Source organism: Corapipo altera, unplaced genomic scaffold (genome assembly GCF_003945725.1).
Source record: "Corapipo altera isolate COAL_440 unplaced genomic scaffold, ASM394572v1 48b, whole genome shotgun sequence".
Classification (NCBI taxonomy): domain Eukaryota; kingdom Metazoa; phylum Chordata; class Aves; order Passeriformes; family Pipridae; genus Corapipo; species Corapipo altera.
Window position 1 is genome coordinate 9,489,891 of NW_020884884.1, and position 20,488 is coordinate 9,510,378.

The 20,488-nt window shown below is 35.3% G+C and overlaps 1 protein-coding gene across 4 annotated transcripts in view; it reads right to left on the reverse strand.

Moving 5' to 3' along the window:
* SRBD1 (S1 RNA binding domain 1) overlaps positions 1–20,488 on the reverse strand; it is a 123,941-nt gene that overhangs the window by 84,741 nt on the left and 18,712 nt on the right. For all 4 annotated transcript variants that reach the window (XM_027641638.1, XM_027641639.1, XM_027641637.1 and 1 more), the window contains 5 exons: positions 16,923–17,026; positions 11,957–12,064; positions 5,936–6,093; positions 4,660–4,750; positions 3,491–3,598 (listed from right to left, as the gene is read on the reverse strand). In XM_027641638.1, the coding sequence (XP_027497439.1) occupies positions 3,491–3,598; positions 4,660–4,750; positions 5,936–6,093; positions 11,957–12,064; positions 16,923–17,026 (569 nt within the window). The remainder of the gene's footprint in view (positions 1–3,490; positions 3,599–4,659; positions 4,751–5,935; positions 6,094–11,956; positions 12,065–16,922; positions 17,027–20,488) is intronic.

The window sequence follows — 20,488 nt, forward strand, 5'->3', positions numbered from 1 at the left end:
TGTTGGCTATCTTTCATGTACCTCTTTCAAGGCACATTAATAAGGAAAACTGAGATGGGGTAAATTAAGTCCCAAGGTCATATCTAGAGTTACAGCACTGTGGGTACCTGATGAAATACGGATTAATGCTGCATGAGCGCTGAATAAATAAAACCACTTCTGTTAACCACTCAAACAAGTTTTACAAGTAGTTCTGAACTTTATTCAGCAACTAGACTTCAGACATCTTAATCCCCCCACACTGCTTTGAAACCTAATTATCATAATGTGAACCCAAATGTTAGGTCCCTTTCAAACTGTGAGTGCTATGAAGCAGAAAAGTAATGGGAATTAAGCTAGTGTAACATTAGAAATGTAGAGGCATGGAACTTGAAAGTGGCATTTGTTAAAGCTGAGAGAGCATAATGTAGATATTCAACAACATAAAACACACATTTAAATTGAAAAGGATATTTAAAGCATGTGCAGACACCTATAAAATACAAGCGGACCTAAAATCCTGTAGAACAAACATTTCTAAATCAATTTCTTGCCACCAAGGTCCAACTTCAAAAGGTATTAAAACAGACCTATTCTACCTTAGCAGAACATTTCTAAGTATTCTAAAGCAGACAATTTAAACATTAAAGAAAACCCAATGAGAACTTTACAAGACATTACAGACTTTCCTCTATTTGTCACAGTACAGAAGTGTTTGAACTTAAACAGCAGTAAATTATTAATTACATTGCTTATTAAGTCTTAAGAGCAAGAAAAGATTTTGCTGCAAGTGGCAGAAAAGGATTTTGTATCAAGTTTAAAACCAAGTAGAAGAGAAATTTAACACCAAGCCATCTAAACAACAACAACAAAAATACACTTGCCTGGTTGCATTCTTTGCTGCTTGCTGAAAACGATTACAATTCATGAAAGTTATCAAACTTTCTTTTAAATATGAGCTGAAACACGTTATTCTGAGTGTGCATTAATGGAACAAGCACACAAGAAAACTGAGACCAATAAGAATGTTTGTGTTGTGACAACAAAACCATTGAGGTTGAAAGGAAAATTGTGATTTGACTTTTGCCAAATACGAAGATTGAACTGTTCATTTTGTCCTGCTCTAGCATAGTTCACCTGCCAGATAGCTTTCATTTCCAAAATGCCTAAAACTGACAGCAATAAAAGAAAAACAGATTCCTGAAATATTTTTTTCAAGATTTTCATTTAATCCAAAAAGGCCAATGAAATCCTAAGAGTTCATCATCTGCCATGTTAATGTTGAACACAATGTTGTTTCATTTACATTTCTGGTCCTGTTAAAACAAATACACTTGTCTAAACCAGAACATCTGTTTTGGTTATAATGCAATGTATCTTTGGCAAGAACTCACAATAGAACTAACATAAATAATCAAGAATATTTATTGAACCTTGTAACGAAAACTGATTTGTAACAAAAAACCTGAAGACTAGATATGACTGTCCTTGGATCTAGTCCAGTCCTAATCTAAGTCAATAAACACAGCTCTAAAAAGGAAACTACACTAAAAAAAAAAAATTTCTGTAGTTATTTAGGTTGGGTGTATCAATCTGAAAGCATGTTAGTTACAAAAATAATGAAAAATATTTGCTTTACATCAAAAACTGTCAAACTGAGTTCAGATAGGTTTTAAAGCCACATGAAAAATCATGTCATATGCCTCAATTCCTACTACTGTCTTTACTGATTTGTCTTCTCTTTGGAAAACTTCATTAAAACTATATGCAGTTTGTATTCACCATTGCTGAGGATTTTTTAATTTTAATTGCGTGTTTCTCATATATTTATTAGCACTAAAAAAGACAAACCAGTTATCGAATAAAACACTAACATTCCTGAGACAAACTGAAGAAACCAAAATGAAGAAAATTATTTTTTAATAACTCTTCTCGGTATCCTTTCATACTGATATAACTAAAATGTTTTAAAGTGAGAATCCGTTAATTTGATTCTTGCCACACAACTAAAAAACGAGGTGAAATGTTGTTCTCAGTTAAGACTGTAGTCAAGTGTTTCTTTAGAGTTGGATACTGAAGCAAATGAAAAACTTCACAATTCTAGAATTACTGTAGAGGACTTCAGCAGTAGAGAGACTATTTCAGCATGTTCCACGCATACATGCAATCAATTAAGTGTTCAGTTGGTTATCTTTAACCTCTATTATTTGTGTGTGCACCAATTGCACACACCTTTCTGAAATTATATATTCTATTATTGTCTTATTTTCCTGGAAATGCATGATTCCAAGCTCTATATGATGAACTGGACATAAAAAGATGAACAGATTTTTATTGTTTTATAATCATTCCTGGCCCTATTGTCCATTTCCAACAAAAAAAAATTAAGCAATATTACATTAAAAGCTTTATATGCCAAAGAAGTCAAAGTCCGTAGCACCTCTCCATCAGCCACCTTTCTGAATGACAACTTAAGTTGATTAGGATTTTGGTTTTAAAGTACTATAAAACAATCCAGCCTCATCTGCCAAGCCCCTTTAGTTCTTTGAGGAAAAAGATTTAAAATGCAAATACAATTGGTAATTCCCTAAACCTTGCACACAGCAATGAGCTGTATTTTGCTGTGCAAGGACTTCCAATCTTAGAAACAAAGAACAAGTGCAATTAAATGACATCATAAATTAGTATGAATAATTTTGTTAACCCTATCTGTAAGATCACTTCCGAATTTATGAAGAAAAGGCACACCATTAAATGTATACAACACTTAGAACAGAGAAGGGCCATAACTTTTTTAAAAATACAGAAAACTCATTTCAGTATGTTCAGAAGTGGCAACCAAACACTGCTGTTAAATGTCAGCACAAAAGATAATCCAACGTAAATCACGGAAATTGCTTTAGAAAAAAAATAAAGGTGTGAATTATAAAAAATAAAAGCAGTTCTGCATGGGAGAAAAGAAAGCAATATAATACCGTTTCCATTCAAAGCAATAGAAGAATACTTTAGTTCAAATTCAACAAACTAATGGATAAACTTTGAAGGTTGAAAAGGATAAATATCTTCACTACTCTCTACTAGGTATTAACACAATATTTATTTCCAGACTATTTAATAGCCATAGGATTAGCAAGCATTCCATACTGTAGTCAGACAACAGAAGCTTTATCATTCGCATTTAAACCTCATTTATCAAGAAATAAACACACAATGCCAAACGGTTCTTAGCTGTTAGTGCTGCTATTCTCACATACTTTGTTACAACGATAATAACAATGGAGTAAACCTCAGGAAGAGAAAATAAAATGCTTCAGTGAGTCTCTCTTACTGACTCAGGAGACCTACTCTCATGCTTCAAAGAACTACAGCCATTTTTCTTTGGCTAGAAGGTTGGGACAGGCTTGACTCAAATACAAACAAAGTAACAAAAAGAAATACTTAAACAAATTACATTTAAAATGACCTCTTAAAATATGTAGGACAAATTAATATCCCAGTAAAGGGATCTTACCAGTAAACAACATCCAGTGGTGCAAAATATTTCTTCATAATTAAGTCAGCAAAGTAAGCTTCTGTTTCTCTGCAGGCCGTGCCATTGCCAATCACGACAGTGCTACAGCTTTGTGTGGGGTAAAAAAAAAAAAAAGGAAAATTATTCTTAAACATTCTTTTAAACTTTTTCATATATAGTATTCCATCCACAACAATGGCCAATACATCCTATTTTAGGTAACACAAGACCCAGAGGTAATGAGAACATATTCCTAGTAATATCATGCTGTGTTTAACAGGTTTTCAGTATGGCAGTTCATGGGAGGAGTCAAAATTTTCACTCATTTGTAATGGAATTGTACAGGGTAACATATGCAGAAGATCCAAAAATGATACTTCATATTAATAAATGGAGTATTATTTAGAGTCCTCAGACACTTTCATCTCATATTTCCCTCATCCGGTATGAGTCATGAAAAAGGGTAGCAGCCCAAGCAATCATCATCTTAATTCCTTTATGGGAATACTGTAGTTGCAATAGCTTGCAAGGTCACTCCTTCTGACTGCCCTCACCACAACCCATCAGCCATCAAATCACCTTGCTTAAAACCAATCTAATGCTTAAAGACAAACTGGACTGTATGCTGTGGCAGCTTAGCAGCTGACTCAGTAGACCAGATGTCTGTCCACAGGGATCCCAAAACAGTTGGACACAATAAACTTTTAATCACACTACCCCTGTTTGCAATTCCATCTGGAGACCTACCTGTGCAGGATTTCCTTTGCTTAATAAAAGTCTTCCAAAAACTAAATGTGGCTTTTGGAACAGGAAAAGATGGATGAGTGGTTTGGGGGTTGTGGGGGTTGTAAGAATAAGGCTAAACTTATTCCTTAGCTGAATGTTAATTTCTATTCCTAAAAATAAATGGACTGACAGAGTTTTTTGGGGATACATTCATAGCATGCAGCCTTACGCATAGCCATGGCTTGATTTCATATGGTTAACATATACAGAGTGTAAAAGCATGAACATAGACTAAAAGAAAAAACAAGCTCTGAACTAGATAAAAAAAAGAATAATTTCATTATATCAGCAGAATTCTTATTCCACCCAAAACCAGGTATTTGGACAGTGAAGACACTCATTTTGTTTGGAAAGAGCAGTAAGTGTAAGTTTCTTTGGCATACCTGTACTGTAGCAGAAGCTTCTTTATCTTCTCAGCTTCACGAAATCCTTGACCAGAATGCAAGTAAACTACATCAGTGTGGAGTATCTGACCTAGAATAATGAAAGACGAAGTCATTTGATAAAACCCACAAAGGTCCAAAAGCAATATCCTGTAGAACTACTGAAGTTAATTTGATGATTCACAAAGAAAGCTTCTTAATAAGCCATCTTTCCCTTTGATTTTTGTATTCAATTATAAGAAATGTATGGTGGGCAGAGGATAAGGCGGCTTTGGCTAGCAAAGCAAAACAGGTTAATACATTTTCTAGTTCCCTGTGGACATATCCACATAACAAATGATGAGCATCTAGTCATATTAGGAAATAAAATGTATTATATTATCAAAGAGAGAACCAGCAGTTTACTATAAAATATTTATTGCTCTAGTGTAATACATTTTACAGATCAAGTAAAGAGAGATGAAAATTAGAAAGTTTCAGGACTTGCAGTCTAGGAGCTCTGGAACTCCAGTGCCAGCTCTTGCCATCATCTCATCTATCACATTTGGAAAGATCTGGATTAACTGGCACTGAGACCTTACAGTGCAATGAAAGCTAATAACCATTATCCTACCTTTATTGCATTTTAAAGTTTCTAGAACACATCTTTCCCTCCACCCATCCTGGGTGAATATATTCCCAGACAAAAAGCAAAAACATAATAAAATGAAAACAAACCATTTTTGCATGGGCCTAAAGAGGTATGTATCCCCTGATTAGACTAGGATGAACTAGAAAGGCTCTGTTCTATACCTGAACGAAGAAGTTTTGCAAATACAGCGTTTCTGACTTCTCACATTAACACACATAGTACTAAACAAAAAAGGGCTGATAAAAGTGTCCACATGTCTAAGATACTGCCCATGAAAAAAGCAATGTTATAGAAAGTATTCAAATTCAAATTCTTTGGCGAACAATAAAAATGCTAGGTGTTCTCTTTGCTGACTATCCGGGGCACAATTATTTGAACCTGTATTCAGGAAAGCAGAAGGCACTTTAAATTATATTTTAGAGAGGAGTTATAACACCAAAGAAGTCACTGGAATACAGGTGGCAGAAACTTGACCTTAACCTAGCTGAAGAATGGAATTTACATGACAGAACATGTGGAAGACACTAAAAACTTCACAAAAAACTAAAATCAACCTGATAAAAAAGCTGGTTTTGAAACTATCCTTTACTCTAAATGAATATATTTTTATCAGTCCTCTCAAAAATGTCTAGAATTGAAACTTACTGGTTGGTGAAATAATCGCCAACTTGCAGCCATGTTTGTAGCCAGGATCTACTCCCATCAAAGTACGACCCCTCACAGGGCTGGTCAGAAGCAATTGTCGGAGATTTCTCCCAAACATCATCACGGACTCCTTCTCTGCATCAGATGTCAACTTGGATCTTAGAAGGATGGAAAAAAAACAAAACACAAAAATTTCCCTTCAATTAGTTTTCAAATGCACTTATGAATTGTTCCAAAGTTGCAAGGCTTTTTCCAATCATGTTTCCATCATCTTTAATTAAATATTAAACTTCAAGTTATTCACACCTTTTTAAAAAAGAATCAGCTTTATGATAACCTTATTTTTGTCACAAGAAACAGTGAATATAAAGTGTATAATAGAAACACTTACAAGACACATACCAACTAACATTCAAACACCAACTCAGAATTTTGAGCAAAGAACAGTTTCCTATCAAAGTTGATACCTAATTGTAAAGAAAAGTGGATTTGAAGAAGGCATGGATCAAATTCATCATAATATCACAGTTCTGGAGAAAAATCACTACCCAGCAAAAGAAAGGATGATGGTTTACACTGAGAGGTACTAGAGAGAAACTGGAAGGGTACCTCCAATTAATTGCTAACACACCACGACTCATGAGGTATTTAATTTTGTCTATGAATTACATTATTTAACAGTCATCACAGAAGCATGTAGACTTGAGCGTTTTCTAGGAGGATATTCTGCTTCCTCAGAACCAAATTAGAAAGCTGATGGGGCCACGATGTTTCATGTTTCCTAATTTTCTTTTCCAGGTTATGTTCTTTAACAAAAAGAAGTGAGTGCAGCAAGGTTTGACTTTGATGACTTTAAGCATGAACACTTATAGTAGAGTGTTATGAGAAAAAAGTCACTCTTGTTGACTGAAGGTGTACAAGATAGACAACGTCTTATTTGTCAGATGTGGCCAGCAGGACAATGACTGATAAGGACAAGTATTTTTGTCATGGTATTGCATGTTATATAAAAAAGGAAAACTGAAAAAGTCATGGGGACACAAATATTCATCACCTAGCTGATTTTTTTTCTTTTGCAGGTATTCATTGCCATTTTCAGCTGCATTACATTATCGATAATGACAATAATTAGGGAATCAAAAGAAATCCAGTAAAGCCTTCACATAACTTCAAAGGGTAGCCAATGCCCTTATTTTCCCTTTTCTTTTTACCCATCACTGAAAAAAGTAATATCTGGGTTTATTTTTACTGAAGGAAAAAAAACTGTGTTCAAGTTAGCTGATCCTTTAAGAATGGGGCAGGGAAAATTACTCAAGTTGTGTAGGTCAATCAATGCGTGACACAAGCAAGCTACAAATAGTTCAAAGACAACCCTCATAAAGGCTATTTGACATGATGTAATATGAAGTTGTTCTGAACAGTTTTCGGATGTGGAAGAACTTAACAGCCTGACTTGAATTTGCCCAGGATCCAACCAAACAACCAGCTCAGCCCTGTCTCATCCCACAGTGGTACAGAAAGAAAGAGTAATCATCGTCTCTCTTTGAAAGTAGTCTAGAGAGAGGTCCAGATTCTCTTTCACACCTAACTGATTGAACATTCCCTAGGTAAGTTGCTACAGCAAGAGGCTCCCTTACATCCCCATGGTTTTTGTTTCTGGATCAGGTATACGAGACTAACTCAGATACAATTCAAAGTGAGATGGTGAAGGGTATGCAGGCATTACAAGACTCCTTAGAAATTCAAATGTGCCCTCAACAAAGAGTGGACACTCTGCATATTGCACCAGTTCAGGTAAGTTGTCCCTCTATCTCAGTATTCTTTCTCCAAGTCTGTTGGCAGCGAGTTCTGCAGGTCCATCGCAAGCTGTGTAAATAGCTGCCACTTTTTGGTTGGAAGGCGATTCTTATTATGTCCCCCTAGGCCTTTAACTGGAAGATAGCAAAAATTTATCCCTAGAAACCTTGTGCCACTCTTCACACGCCATTCATCTTTAAGCCCTTTCTCTCCCAAGTTGAAGAGTCCTAGTGTAGTTAATTTTTCTTCACAGAGAAATTATTTCACACTTCATTCCCCTTCACTGGGCCTTTTACAGTTCCAGTGAATTGTTTTCCTACTTTTTGGTGAGTGGACCAAAATAGCCAATAATATTCCAAATAAAGGCCAACTAAATCAAGGAGTCTTTGTTTTGTCTTTATTCCTTAACTAAATAATCTTATCTTCTGAGCACTTGACATTTATGTGGAGCTGCTTTCCACAGCACCAAAGCATCTCTTCTGCGGCAGGACAGCTCAGACCTGCTAGTTTTATGTATGAGAAGTAACTACTTCTCCTTGCAAGCATCCATTTACACTCATTCCACTGAATTTCAGTTGCCATTTCATTTCCTGATCATTCACTCTTACAGCATCCTTCTCCTGTTCTTAAAAAATTAGAAAAAATAACCTAAACCACAGAATGAGCTTTTTCCAGGGAGAGTCCAGGGACACAACAATTAGATGCTATTCATGAGAAACCAGAGAAAACAAAAGCAAATACCTAAGCCTCGCAGCAGCAGTACGGATCTTCTATATACACAAGTAACAAAGATTCAACTAGTTACCCATACATACAAATGAAGGTTAAAAGTGGCTTGAAAACAGGGAAGGTTGGACTGGAGGCCCCCTTGGATGGGAGGCTTTGTACAAAGAGAGGCCAAGTTCTACCTTTCCATCTATCCTAGAGATAAAGGGTTACAGTTGCCCACAAGGCCAAGTCCTCCCATGCTGCAAATTCCTATCAGTCCACCTGTGAAGGGAGACTTGTGCAGAAATTAAAATTACCCCTAAACACATGCTATTAGTTACGTGTGCCTTATGGAAATCATGTTTAAAATTGGCATGGATATACAGAAACTTTTATAGTAACAGGAAATGTTACTGAAATTGCCAGGTGCGTGGGGGAATGTCCTTTCTATTACATAATATCCTGTATTTTTTAATTTTGAGCATAGACTTCTCTTTTCTCTCTAACTCTCTCTCACTCAACACTTGTATCAATTACATGATCTATTGTCCCAAGTACTGGCCCTTAATTTCATGTTTGGGATAATCATTTGATCCTTTGGGGGAAAAAAAAATGAAGCTAACTCAGACAATCTAACATCTTTCTCTTTTTCAGTGCATTACTGGCTCCATCCAAATGGCAAGATGCCCAGCTTCATGTTTTTCCAATTTGCGACGATTCTCATTAATATGACAGAGATATAAGGCAGAGAGCAGTCCTCCTCTATAAGCACTAGAGAAACGGTTATTTTGGGGGGAAGAAATCCAAAAAAACCTTCAAATAAATACATCTCAGAATGCTGCAGTTGCTACTTTATGAGAAAATATCAATCAAGTCAGGATTTTAAGCCCCTACCTTAAATTCTACAAAGCATTCAGACTGTGTATCACTAACAGGTATACTGTAATAAATGCAAATAACCCCAATCATGACCTACTAGTTTCTCTATTCAGTGTTATAAGATTCGGTTTTTAAATTGAGATTCAAAATTCCCCACTTCCATATACAGTCTGAGATGTAATCCTTTCTGTGGAAAAATATCTGCAAACTAGCTTCAGGTGTGAAACAAGATATACAGAGAAATGTTTGTGTCCCTGAAGACAGGGGAGAGAAAGGACTCTCTGCAAGAAAGCATGGAAAATTATGAAAGGATTATCCATTAAAAAAATAAGTCCATGCCACATCACTTGCACGGAACCCTGACGGAATCATTCCATGCAGTACTGTAACATGGTAAAATCTATTTCAAAGAGCCAAAAGCAACATTGGACATTATTATAACAGATACAAGAAATGATGATATCTGACAGAATGGAAGAAAGGAAATTAAACAATAAATAAGGTAACCGTCTTGCTGGCAAGTTGCATTCTTCTGATCACTAGAAGCACCAGCAATTTCAATACACTCTTGGAAACTTTATGTTCCAACATTTAATGATAATAAAAAAGAAAGAAGAACAGCAGGGGGTGGGTTGGAAATATTAATACTAAAAGGAGGCATTGAATACTTTAGCAGTCCTTCGCAAGAGTCCTGAAAAACAGCTCCTGGTGTGTGCAAAAAGAGAATAAAAGAAGGATAAGAGTTAAGTGGTCAGGAACCAGGAATACTACTGTCAGGTGCTTTGTGTTCCTCTCTACAGGAGATGCCTCAGCTTTTCCTACCCAAACACCACCAATCATGCAAAATTATCACAAAGAGTAAAATCTAAGCAGACATCCACTTAGGAATAGGCAGCAAGCCTCATATTCTTTGCATTTATTACGTGTGAGCTACATCTAGTAAAAGTAGTAGGGAAGGGAGCTTTTTTTTTCTTTTTGATTAAGAGAACAGAAAACCTTCAGCCACCTACTGCTGCAACAGCCCTCCAAGTTTTATACACAACACAGGCCACAACAATCCTGTGGTTCAAACCACAGAACAAAAATACAAAAAAAGAGTCTTGAAGTATCCTTATGTCAGTTTGTTTAGCTATCTTAAAACCAAACTCCACTAAAAAGTAAGTATTTTTTCTTTATTTTAAAGTTTGATTGTAGAGATGGCTAGGAATGACAACTACTTTCACTGCCATGTGACAGAAGCCAACAGCTGGATCCTCCATCATGAGCTGTTCCTCATTTTGGCCAAATAATAGACACAGTGCCTCCACTAGAGTAGCTACATGTACTGTGATCACACAAAAAAAAGTGAACTCAGCGCTTTTAGAAATCTGTGCAACTCTCATTAGCAAAAAAGCAGGCTCACTAATCAAAAGAGGTGAAGCAATCTTGCTTGCAAAGCAATGAACAAACACAACGTACTGTAGTGAAGAAACCCAAAAGCCGTTAGAAATATCTGCTGTTAAAAACTTGAGCTGACAGTTCTTTTCAGATGGTTAGAACATAGAACATTCAGGGAATGATGTTCATGAAAGGAAGTGTCAGGAAAACAATTCCAATTTGAACAGAAACATAAAAGCACAGCCAGGAAAGTACAGAAGAACTGTATTTCACAATGTGATTGCAGATTTTAGATACTGAATAGCCCACATATGTCATTTTGATACAAGTAATTTCAACATTTCTGGTCCAAGAAACAGAGTGTCTTTGATAAACTTAATTTTGAACAACCTTAAAGCAGGCATTAACATCTAGGTCACATATCAGAAAGCCTCACCAGAATGAAACATGTTACACTTTGAAGAGGTTCTCCTGTATTGATGAGAAGAATCACACCATAAGTAGTTAGCCATTAGAAGATAATGTTTCTAGAATGTAGACTATGACATATTAAAGATTTTTCACTTCCTATACTACACGAAAAAATGCCCTATTTAATTCATGTTACTTCAATACTGAGTTTTAAGTTCTCTTTAAATTTAGAACAATATTACAGATTTTAACAAGTGACATTTTGCCTGATGACATCATTACTACAGTATCACCAGAAGTAAGTTTACTGATGTCTCTAGAGGCATCACAATACCCATAAAATGGTATCAGACTAAGACTATGACTAATTAGTTTACCACAAAGTGCAGCTGGCAAACATGAAGGACACTTCCAACCACAACAATACTTTGCTGATTTCTTTCAAACAGGTAAAAGAGCAGGAGCAGAACAATGTCACAGACAGTACTGTTGCTGTGATATGAAAAGATGATGGGAAAAATCAGCGTCATAATGGTTTATGATAATAAAGAATAAGATAAAACTATTATGGTAATAGAGTAACTTTATTAGATAAATGTACAAGTAACAAGTAGGTAAACACATAAAATGTCTTCACAGAAACATCATTTCTCTACTGTAGCCTAAACTGCATAGAGTCACAAATTAAATCTACAGAACCAAGACTACGTAGTTCATTTCTTCCGTAAGCACTGAGGATTAAAAACATGCTGATATTTTCAAATGGATAAAAGATAATCTAGCAAACTGTTAGCCAGGGAATTTTTAAAAAATTCATAATATGAAAGTACAGATTTATTCTGGGCTTACCTGAATTCTCTACAGAGAAGAGGATGTATAAGGCGCTTATATGCATCCTCTACTGAATTCCGTAGGATCCTCATAAATTCTGGTTTTAAAAATTGTTTCGGTCTCCATCTGCAAAAGATTATAACAAGAAAAATCAAAAAATACTTTAAAAACATACAAACACCTAGATAAAAAAGGAATTTCACAAAAAGATTTCTACACTGTGATGTCCTATAAACTGAAGAATTTCTACAATAATTAGGCAATGAAATCATAGATTCAAATATAAATAGAATGAGAAGTTGTCCATGACCACGCAGGTCGCACCAGGGACAGGCTCATCTTTTCTTCGGTGTCAGAATGCAATCATATTTTATGTTTTAAAGAAAACATAAAACCCCATTTTTCTTCCCTTTGAAAAGTCAAAGCTTACAACAACTGAACAAAGAACTTGATTTCATATTACCATTAGGGTTGCATTATTTGCTACTCCTCGATACATTAAAAAAATTACTAAACATCCTCTATGAGTGTCACTGCCCAGATGGAAATTTAGAAGCTAAACTAATATCAATTAATGAAACCCAAATCAAATTTCACTTGGAATGCTTTGAGTATCTCTATTCAAACTCTAAATGAAATCTTACAAATTTTGCAGCAATTCTTAAGCCACAGAAGCCAAACAGCTTGCAAATTATTTTTCTCTTTTATCTGTTGCTGATATATTTGAAGCGTAAATAATATTATAGAAAAAGGGAAAATTAAATAAACAATACCAAGCAAACACAGGACTGTTTCCCAACTTTTTCTAAGCCAAACTCTTTAAAGCATTCCCTTTTCTAGGGAGAATGTGCAGTAGTCATAACTATAACAACAATTACTTCAAATTCTGCTGTAAAATACACCAAAGTTTCAAAGTTTATTCATATTTAATTAATTGAACTTTTTGTTGTGGGCAATGTTCCATGAAGGAGGGGGCTGGGGGGTTGTGAGTCCTTCAACAAGCAGAACTGACTCACTGAGATTGCCCACCCAACAACAAGAGATCAAGACTGAGGAGAAGCAACCAGATATATTATACACAAACAGAACTAACTAGTTAACATTTTCTATTAAAGTCCACCTTTATTACTTTCAAAAATATTAATAACAGTCAGAGTTTTCTTCCTTTATTGTATTATTTAATATGCCTGAGTCCCAAACTCTTAAGTGAGATACGTACTTATTTTGTAATATGTCTGGCTAAGTTTAAGTTTTTTGGCTGGTTGGTTGATTGGTCTTTTAAATGCAACATGATAGAATTATGGTCATTTCATAATGTATCCAGGTGCAGGTCCAGGCAAAACCAGAATGAATTTTACTTTTGCCTTTGTTTACTTGCAGTCACTCAGAAATACACAGAATCTGAAATTGCTCCTATCCAGACAGCTTTTCAGTTGTTTAAGGGGATCTGCAATTTCCCGAAACAGCTTTTCTAAGTGTCCGTGCATATAACAGATGAGGAATGTGTGATCGAGTCAATGCTGCATTAATGCAGACAGACATGGGAGCAGAATTAAGCTCACTATTTAGTTTTACAACGTTCAGGGTTGTGAGTGCTTAGCCACATGACCTCATCACTTAGCTAACAGTTTTTGCAAATAGTTCTATTATACTTATTTGTAACTGGAGACTCTTTCCATACCTATATAAAACTGGCAAAGGCTTTAAACCCTCTTATTGCCATCACATTCTATAAACATGAAGTTATTACAGGTGGCTAGTATGACTACAGTCCCCCAAGAAAGTATCCTCAGCACAAAAAAGAATGAATTTGGAAACCTGGCAGCTGTTTCCCCTGCTCTTCCATCCATTAAAGCCAGTTAACAAACCTTTCCTCTGTAAATAAGTTATCACAGCAGATATTTTTATTACCTGCCAACATATAAGTAAAAATTATTTATGCAACATTCTATTAGAAATTACTACAAATGCAAAAATATCCAAGTAGTAAGTTCAATTGCAGCAAATACTCCATTTCAATTATTGCAGTACTTCATGAAGGAAGAGAAAAATTCACTTTGCTTCAAAAACAAAGCTACATCATGTGTGTACATTTTTAAAGATCATAGCAGCATAGTTGAGTCTCCCTCTAAGAATGGATTTTTCTTGATTATTTAATCAAGATATGACTTTAGATGCCCTATTTAGAAAAGCTACATATGAATAATATCTTACTCTGCTCATCATCTCTCCATGTGCAAGTGCTCACAATAGGGACCACTATAAGCATAAATGGCTTAGACTACTGATACACCACAGAAGGTGAAACTGTACATCAACAGAATTAACAGAGCCCACATCAAGAACCGCTAGTATTAATTAACAACTGTTCAGGAAGACCACAACCAGGATTTTAGACCTGAAAGAGAAACAGCACAGTTTTGTGTTCCTCCAAGACATTACAGAAAACACGTACCAAGGTAGTAACCACAGACACAGCAAGCCTTAAAGGCCCGTACCATGGACTTCACACAGAATCTGAGAATTTTGACTGGAAACTGAAAAAATATTATCAACCGTCAAACTTCATTTTCAAGGCTGCAATCCCATTTTGGAACAGACTTTCAACCCTCCCCAAGGAACAACTCCATGTTGACTTTACACTCCAAGCCAGCTAAGTAGCCCCTCTCTGGCTGTTTCTCATTGATCATTTTTCTGTATTCCATTTCACAACGAAGTCTTTGAGACTGGTAGAGTTCTAGAGTTAATGGAGCTAATTTCACTCTCAAACCACAGAGATGCCATTTTCTGGGAAAGAATACAACCCATAGGACCGGGCAGAAGGATATTACTCAGTTTTCTGCACAAACCCAAATTTCAAGGAAATAGAGATGTTTATACAGGCTAATAAATATTCTGAACTTGCAAAAAAATTACAATATTCTTAGACAGCATTTACATAGAACTCAATGCAATAATGAACTCTAGTCTTCCAAACTCACTTTCTATTGCAAGGACATTTAACGCTAAAAGATTTGTCTCAGAAGAACACAAAAAGTCTGAATATTTGCTACTAATTCAATAGGCAGTAGGTGATACTGTTTTGTGGCTAGAATACTGGCCAAACTCTGTAGCAAGGTGGCATTTCTGGTTCTGCAACTGATTTCTGCAACTCAAGGTGTGTAACCTTCAGGAAATGAGTTAATACCTTTGCAAAGTTTTGAAACCATTGACTCAGTTGGAAGTTATTAACCTTCGGCTCTCACTAGTAAATCAATGCAATGAAAATAATGCAAATTCCACCCTTAGACAGTAATTTCAAAGCTTGTAGGGTAGAATACACATTTACTATTTGTCAGTTTGATAACACAGTTGTCAATCTAACAAGATAAGAATCTGTCCTAGACGTTAATGCACCAAGATTTACTAAAATCATTTCTTCATAAGTTTTCTAATGGTGGAGAATTTGTCCTTAAATAATAAAAAGCCATAAGCATATATAACCTCATGAATGCCAAGTATTAACAAGTAGTTTCATTCCCAAGGTCAATATTCTTTTTATCTCAGGATGACTCACCAAAGTGTAATCAACCAAAAATATCCCAATTTACATCCCACTTTTATTTGTGTAGCAGTGACAAGTTGTTCCATTATCTGTGGTTCACAGTGCTTCCAAATTCTCAGTCATAGATGCAGCAAAAGCAAGACTGACAGACATGTCCTGCCTACAGAATACACATCTTGAAGGGAAGACAGAAATTCTGTTATAGGCACTAAAACCAGAATGAAAAGGGTGTGTTTATGAATCCTGATATTTTACTGAGAAAAAAAAAAGTTACTATTAGTCTTAGATCATATTATATTTTCCAGCCAAACAAATATTTTAATTCTTTCAGAGCCCTATTCTTCCTTTTCAAAGAGAACATCCCTATTAAATTTCTACAGTTGAAAGGAACATTTTTTTCCAAATCCATTTCTTGGACTTGTTGTGAAAAAAAAATACAAACTGAAGCAGTATTCATTTTATACATTAAAAGGTGCATTTTTTCCTATTTTTTTCCCTCCTTTTGGTTATTCAATTTAAGGATGCAAAGGTAGGAGTTTCTGAAACATCCTCAGAACAATGCCAAATATCTTAAGCTACTGAGAAAGAGAAACCTGTCTTTTATACACGCAAGAAAGATGAACAGTTTGGATCACAATAGTCTCCAACAGAGGACATCCAGGTACAGTTTCCAAGAAAAAGGTTGATGGAGAAATTACACAAAACAACATATACTTAAAATGAACTTTTGCAAAAAACCTAAAAATTATGCAACAATAAACAACTCACTACTGGCTTACAAAAAAAAAAAAGCAGCTTGTAAGAGCAAATCAGTAAACAATAGAAGAATCCAGGTTTTAGAGCCCAGTTTTCTGACTCAACCAGAAATCAAAATGTAAGAGATGGTTCAACAACGTGTGAGGGTTATGCACTGAAGGCAGTCATGTTTAGGTTTGTCTGTTAAATCCATTAAATGTTTTTAAACATGCAATTCCTTACATTTGTGAAACTTGAAGTTATGTAGTTCACCGATCTAAAATCCAAGATAGCCCTATTTAATCATTGTAATCAGGCATATGAAGTTATTTTTGAAGTTAGAAGTATATTCTATTAGATTCTATAAAGTCCTTTCAGTAAAGACTACTGGATGTGATGCATATTACAATTTGAAAATATATTCACATTTCATCAGCCTTAGCATATTTTCAAAAAAACTCAATTGCTTTAAGAATGGTGCCAGAACTCACAAATATAGCCCAAGGCATGATCTTTTCAGCATAATGCTACAGCAGTTGCAAATACAAAATAAGAATTATCCACTAGCTAATTTCATTTAATCTAATAAATATTCGTTTAATTTGTTCTCTTAATGTAACAAGACATATGAGGTACACTTCAGTATGCAGCAGTCTATGGAAAAAAAAAAAAAAGATTTGTGTAAGAATATGTATCCATGCAGACCTTTCATTGACACACCACCAACAGAATTCATTCTTCACCCCGTCAGGAATGTTGACCTTCACTGTCAGGATCTTCAGATTTTCCCCTCGGTTAATGGCCAGAATCTGAGTGCAAACATAAATGGCAGAGACAGATGACACACAAAATATCCAAAAGATAAACTTATCAACATTTGTGTACGCGCTTGCTTGACATTCTGTAGCAAATCAGCATGGTGGTAGAGTAAATCAGTTCACAAAGTACTAGCATGTACAGATAACATACACAATTTAAACACAGATTAAATCATGCCATGGTATAACAAATCATACATTTTTTTTGGAGTCTGCAATCTCAAGATTCAGTTTATCTTAAACACACTTATAATACAAAAGAGTATGAATTTAGCTGGTAGAATAATCTTACTCAATAACACAAAAATCAAAAAATTAATTGAAAAGTGACTCCAATCAGAACTAGAGATTGGAGAGGGAAAAAGTTAGTCCTATGTTTCAGGTTTCATTTTTCTGTCCAAGATCAATGCAAATTTAAAATTAATTATGGATCAGAACTTTTGACACAAAGGCACTCAGCTTAATTTGAATGAGGATGAATTTAGAGTTATTCATTACTAGTTAACAAATAGCAGAAAAGACTGTAGATACACTCTTCATATTAGCACTCCAGTGTTAAAACATATGCCAATATTTCTGACAGAACCTCGTGTGCATAACTGCCTAGTCATGATCTAAAGCTAAATTAGGTTGCACTTGTGCTACCTGCATACAGAGTTCAATTTTAAATGAAAGACTGTGACTCTACATTTAAAACCAGGATCACAACACAAGTGGTGGATCCTGGAGGATACTGGTGGGTAACTACTAGTCTGATCTCACTATGGTCACACTGAATGTCCACCTTAGTATTAAGAAAACTCACTGATTTTAGAAACAAAATAATAGTCAGAAGCAGTTACAAATAAAAGCCACGTCTTTAGATTCCCTTTTTCCTTCCAAAGTATTTTAAAGTAGAAAAACAAACAAACAAAAAAAAGAAACCTGCTTGAAGTTGACATTCCTGTATGACTACACATGTTGCTGTATGTAGCAGGCCCTGAGCACTGTCACAACAGAGCATTCTGTGTCAATCATGAACTTTAATTCAATCACTAGCTAACTCAGACATGTCACATATGTTAAATACAATGGTTTAAAATGACTCCAGGACATAGTACCAATTTATATTCCTGAGCCTTAGTGCTCCTGTGACATACCAGGCCTGACATATCATTGAACAACAAAGCTAATAATAAAGATTGCATGTGAAATATTATAGCATCTGGTACCTTTACTGCCAAAGCAAATGTTTTCATGTAGAAATTAGAAAGACACATTTTAACAAATCAAATGCTTTCACATTTATTATGATTTTACTTTTAAAAAAGAGAAAGTTAAATGTCAAGTTAAAATGAAATCAAAATGATGCTCACAACAGAGAAAGTATCTGATAGAATTATAATGTCATCATTCAGCATGCTGTTAGCAGGGTCAATATTTGCATCACATTTCGTTTCCTGGCCCTCCATCTGCAGAATGTGTCAGTCACCTGAACTTAAACCAGCTGTTAATGCAGCCACTAATATTATTTACATTTTTATTCTTAAATAAACTGCCTATCCTGTTTTAAGTGACGCATTCAGAGAAGAATTATCATCCAATAAATGCTCAATTAAGAAAGGAATTACTCAATTTTTTCGTCTATTACTATAAAGATCTTTTTGTTTTGCTTGTTTTTTTAAGTAATGTTAAAATCTGGCTATTCTAGACACAAAACAGTCTTGACTTCTGGAAAAAGACTGTTTTTATCTAAGATTGGAACAGATTCAGGGTCAGGATTGTTAAAAACAACATACATTTTTCAAAGAAAGCAAGAACAACAATTTGCTCTAGACAAAGTTTGTCAAACCTTATTCTGTTTATCATAAAAATATGACATCCTTCATTTTGCCCAGCTCTCTTCTATGTTGCAGATTTACTTAGACTCACATAGTAAGTTTTGTATACTTTGCCAAGGACTTCTAATTCCCAATTCCTTTTTAAGTATGAGATTGAAAATAGAGCACTTGCCTCAAATGATACACTTTATTCATGAATTCTTCTCCTCCCACCATTTCAGTCATTTCCAAATACAGGAAAACAACCCCAAGGCGTACAAAAACACTGAACTGTTTACAGTTAGTCAAAAATTCAAATAAACTCTTGAAAAATTCTTTTCCCTTAGTTATGACAGTGTTGGTAGAGCTACTCAACTACATCCTAGGAGAGTCGAGTCAGGTTCTCCTTGCTGCCAAAGGAAGAAAATGTGGCTCAACCTCTCGACAGCAAAATGTTCCAGCTGGAAACACCCACAGGTGTCCAACCACGTCAAATCCGAAGTCAGGTTTTTAAAACAACAAAGTTCTTTTTCTCATTTCAGATTCAGTATTTTACCTTTTTCAGTCAAACAAGCCGACCTCACACCAGTCCTGATAATTCTGTGGCGTGCCTCAGCACACAGAACGACAGTGGCACAGAAAACAACACAGACGTACAGGTTGTGCAGTGACAGCTGCAGAACTGCAAAACTGAGCTGCAGCTTTACTGCACAGCAGCTTCACTCACTGCAACACACTCTGCGAGGCACCCTCATAGCTACACGTGCTTTGGTCATAAGGGCACAGCTTACCCTCTTATAGGTAACACGCTAGGTTACTGTCCACCCCCTTTACACACAGGGAAGCTAGAGCAGAGTTAGGGTTGTACCCAGATCTTTAAGATTACTTAGCACTCTCATACTCCAGTGATGACAAGTTTCAGTGCAATATTTTACAGAAAGAATCCAGTATTTGCAACTCTGCAAAGAGGTGATTTAAAGTTGACTTTTGCCTCCAGCTAAATGAATTTAGAACACTTGTCTCTATGCAGTCACGAAAGCAGTAGAGAAGGTCTTAAAAACAGTGAATTCTATAAGTGTTCTTCAAACACAGCTATTTAACCTGTAGTCCTGGGGGATTAGTAAAATTTATAAAATAGCTTAGTTTCAGGCTTTTCTATATCTTTTTTAGGTATAAACTTCTTTTAATAATCTTGAACCAAACCAGAGAATTTCTTCCCTTGAAGCCATCTTTTACTCTATTCTTAAAAGAATATGTTTTTACCAGTTTTTAAATGCAAAAAAAAGAAGTATTTCTTCAAAGCCTTAGGTGAAAGAAAAAATAAAGACTTTCAGGTACTAAAGAGAATGGTCATAACCCAATGAAATAAAAGAAATTTAAAAATGGCAACTTGCACCAGTAGGGGAATAAGGTCAGGTGATAAAGAAATTGAAGGTAATGAGAAAGACTTTTGAAAGTACAATATCTGGGTTTCAGCTTAATGAAGAAATGGCAGATAAAAGAAACCAAAACCAACTTTTTCTCTCATTTCATTATCAAAATAAAAAAGGGAGAAAGACAGAAACTGAAAAACTAACAAAGAAACAAAGAACCAAAAAGAGACATAAAAAGTTAAAGTACATTTACAAAACAGAGAACTCTGCAAATTCTAATG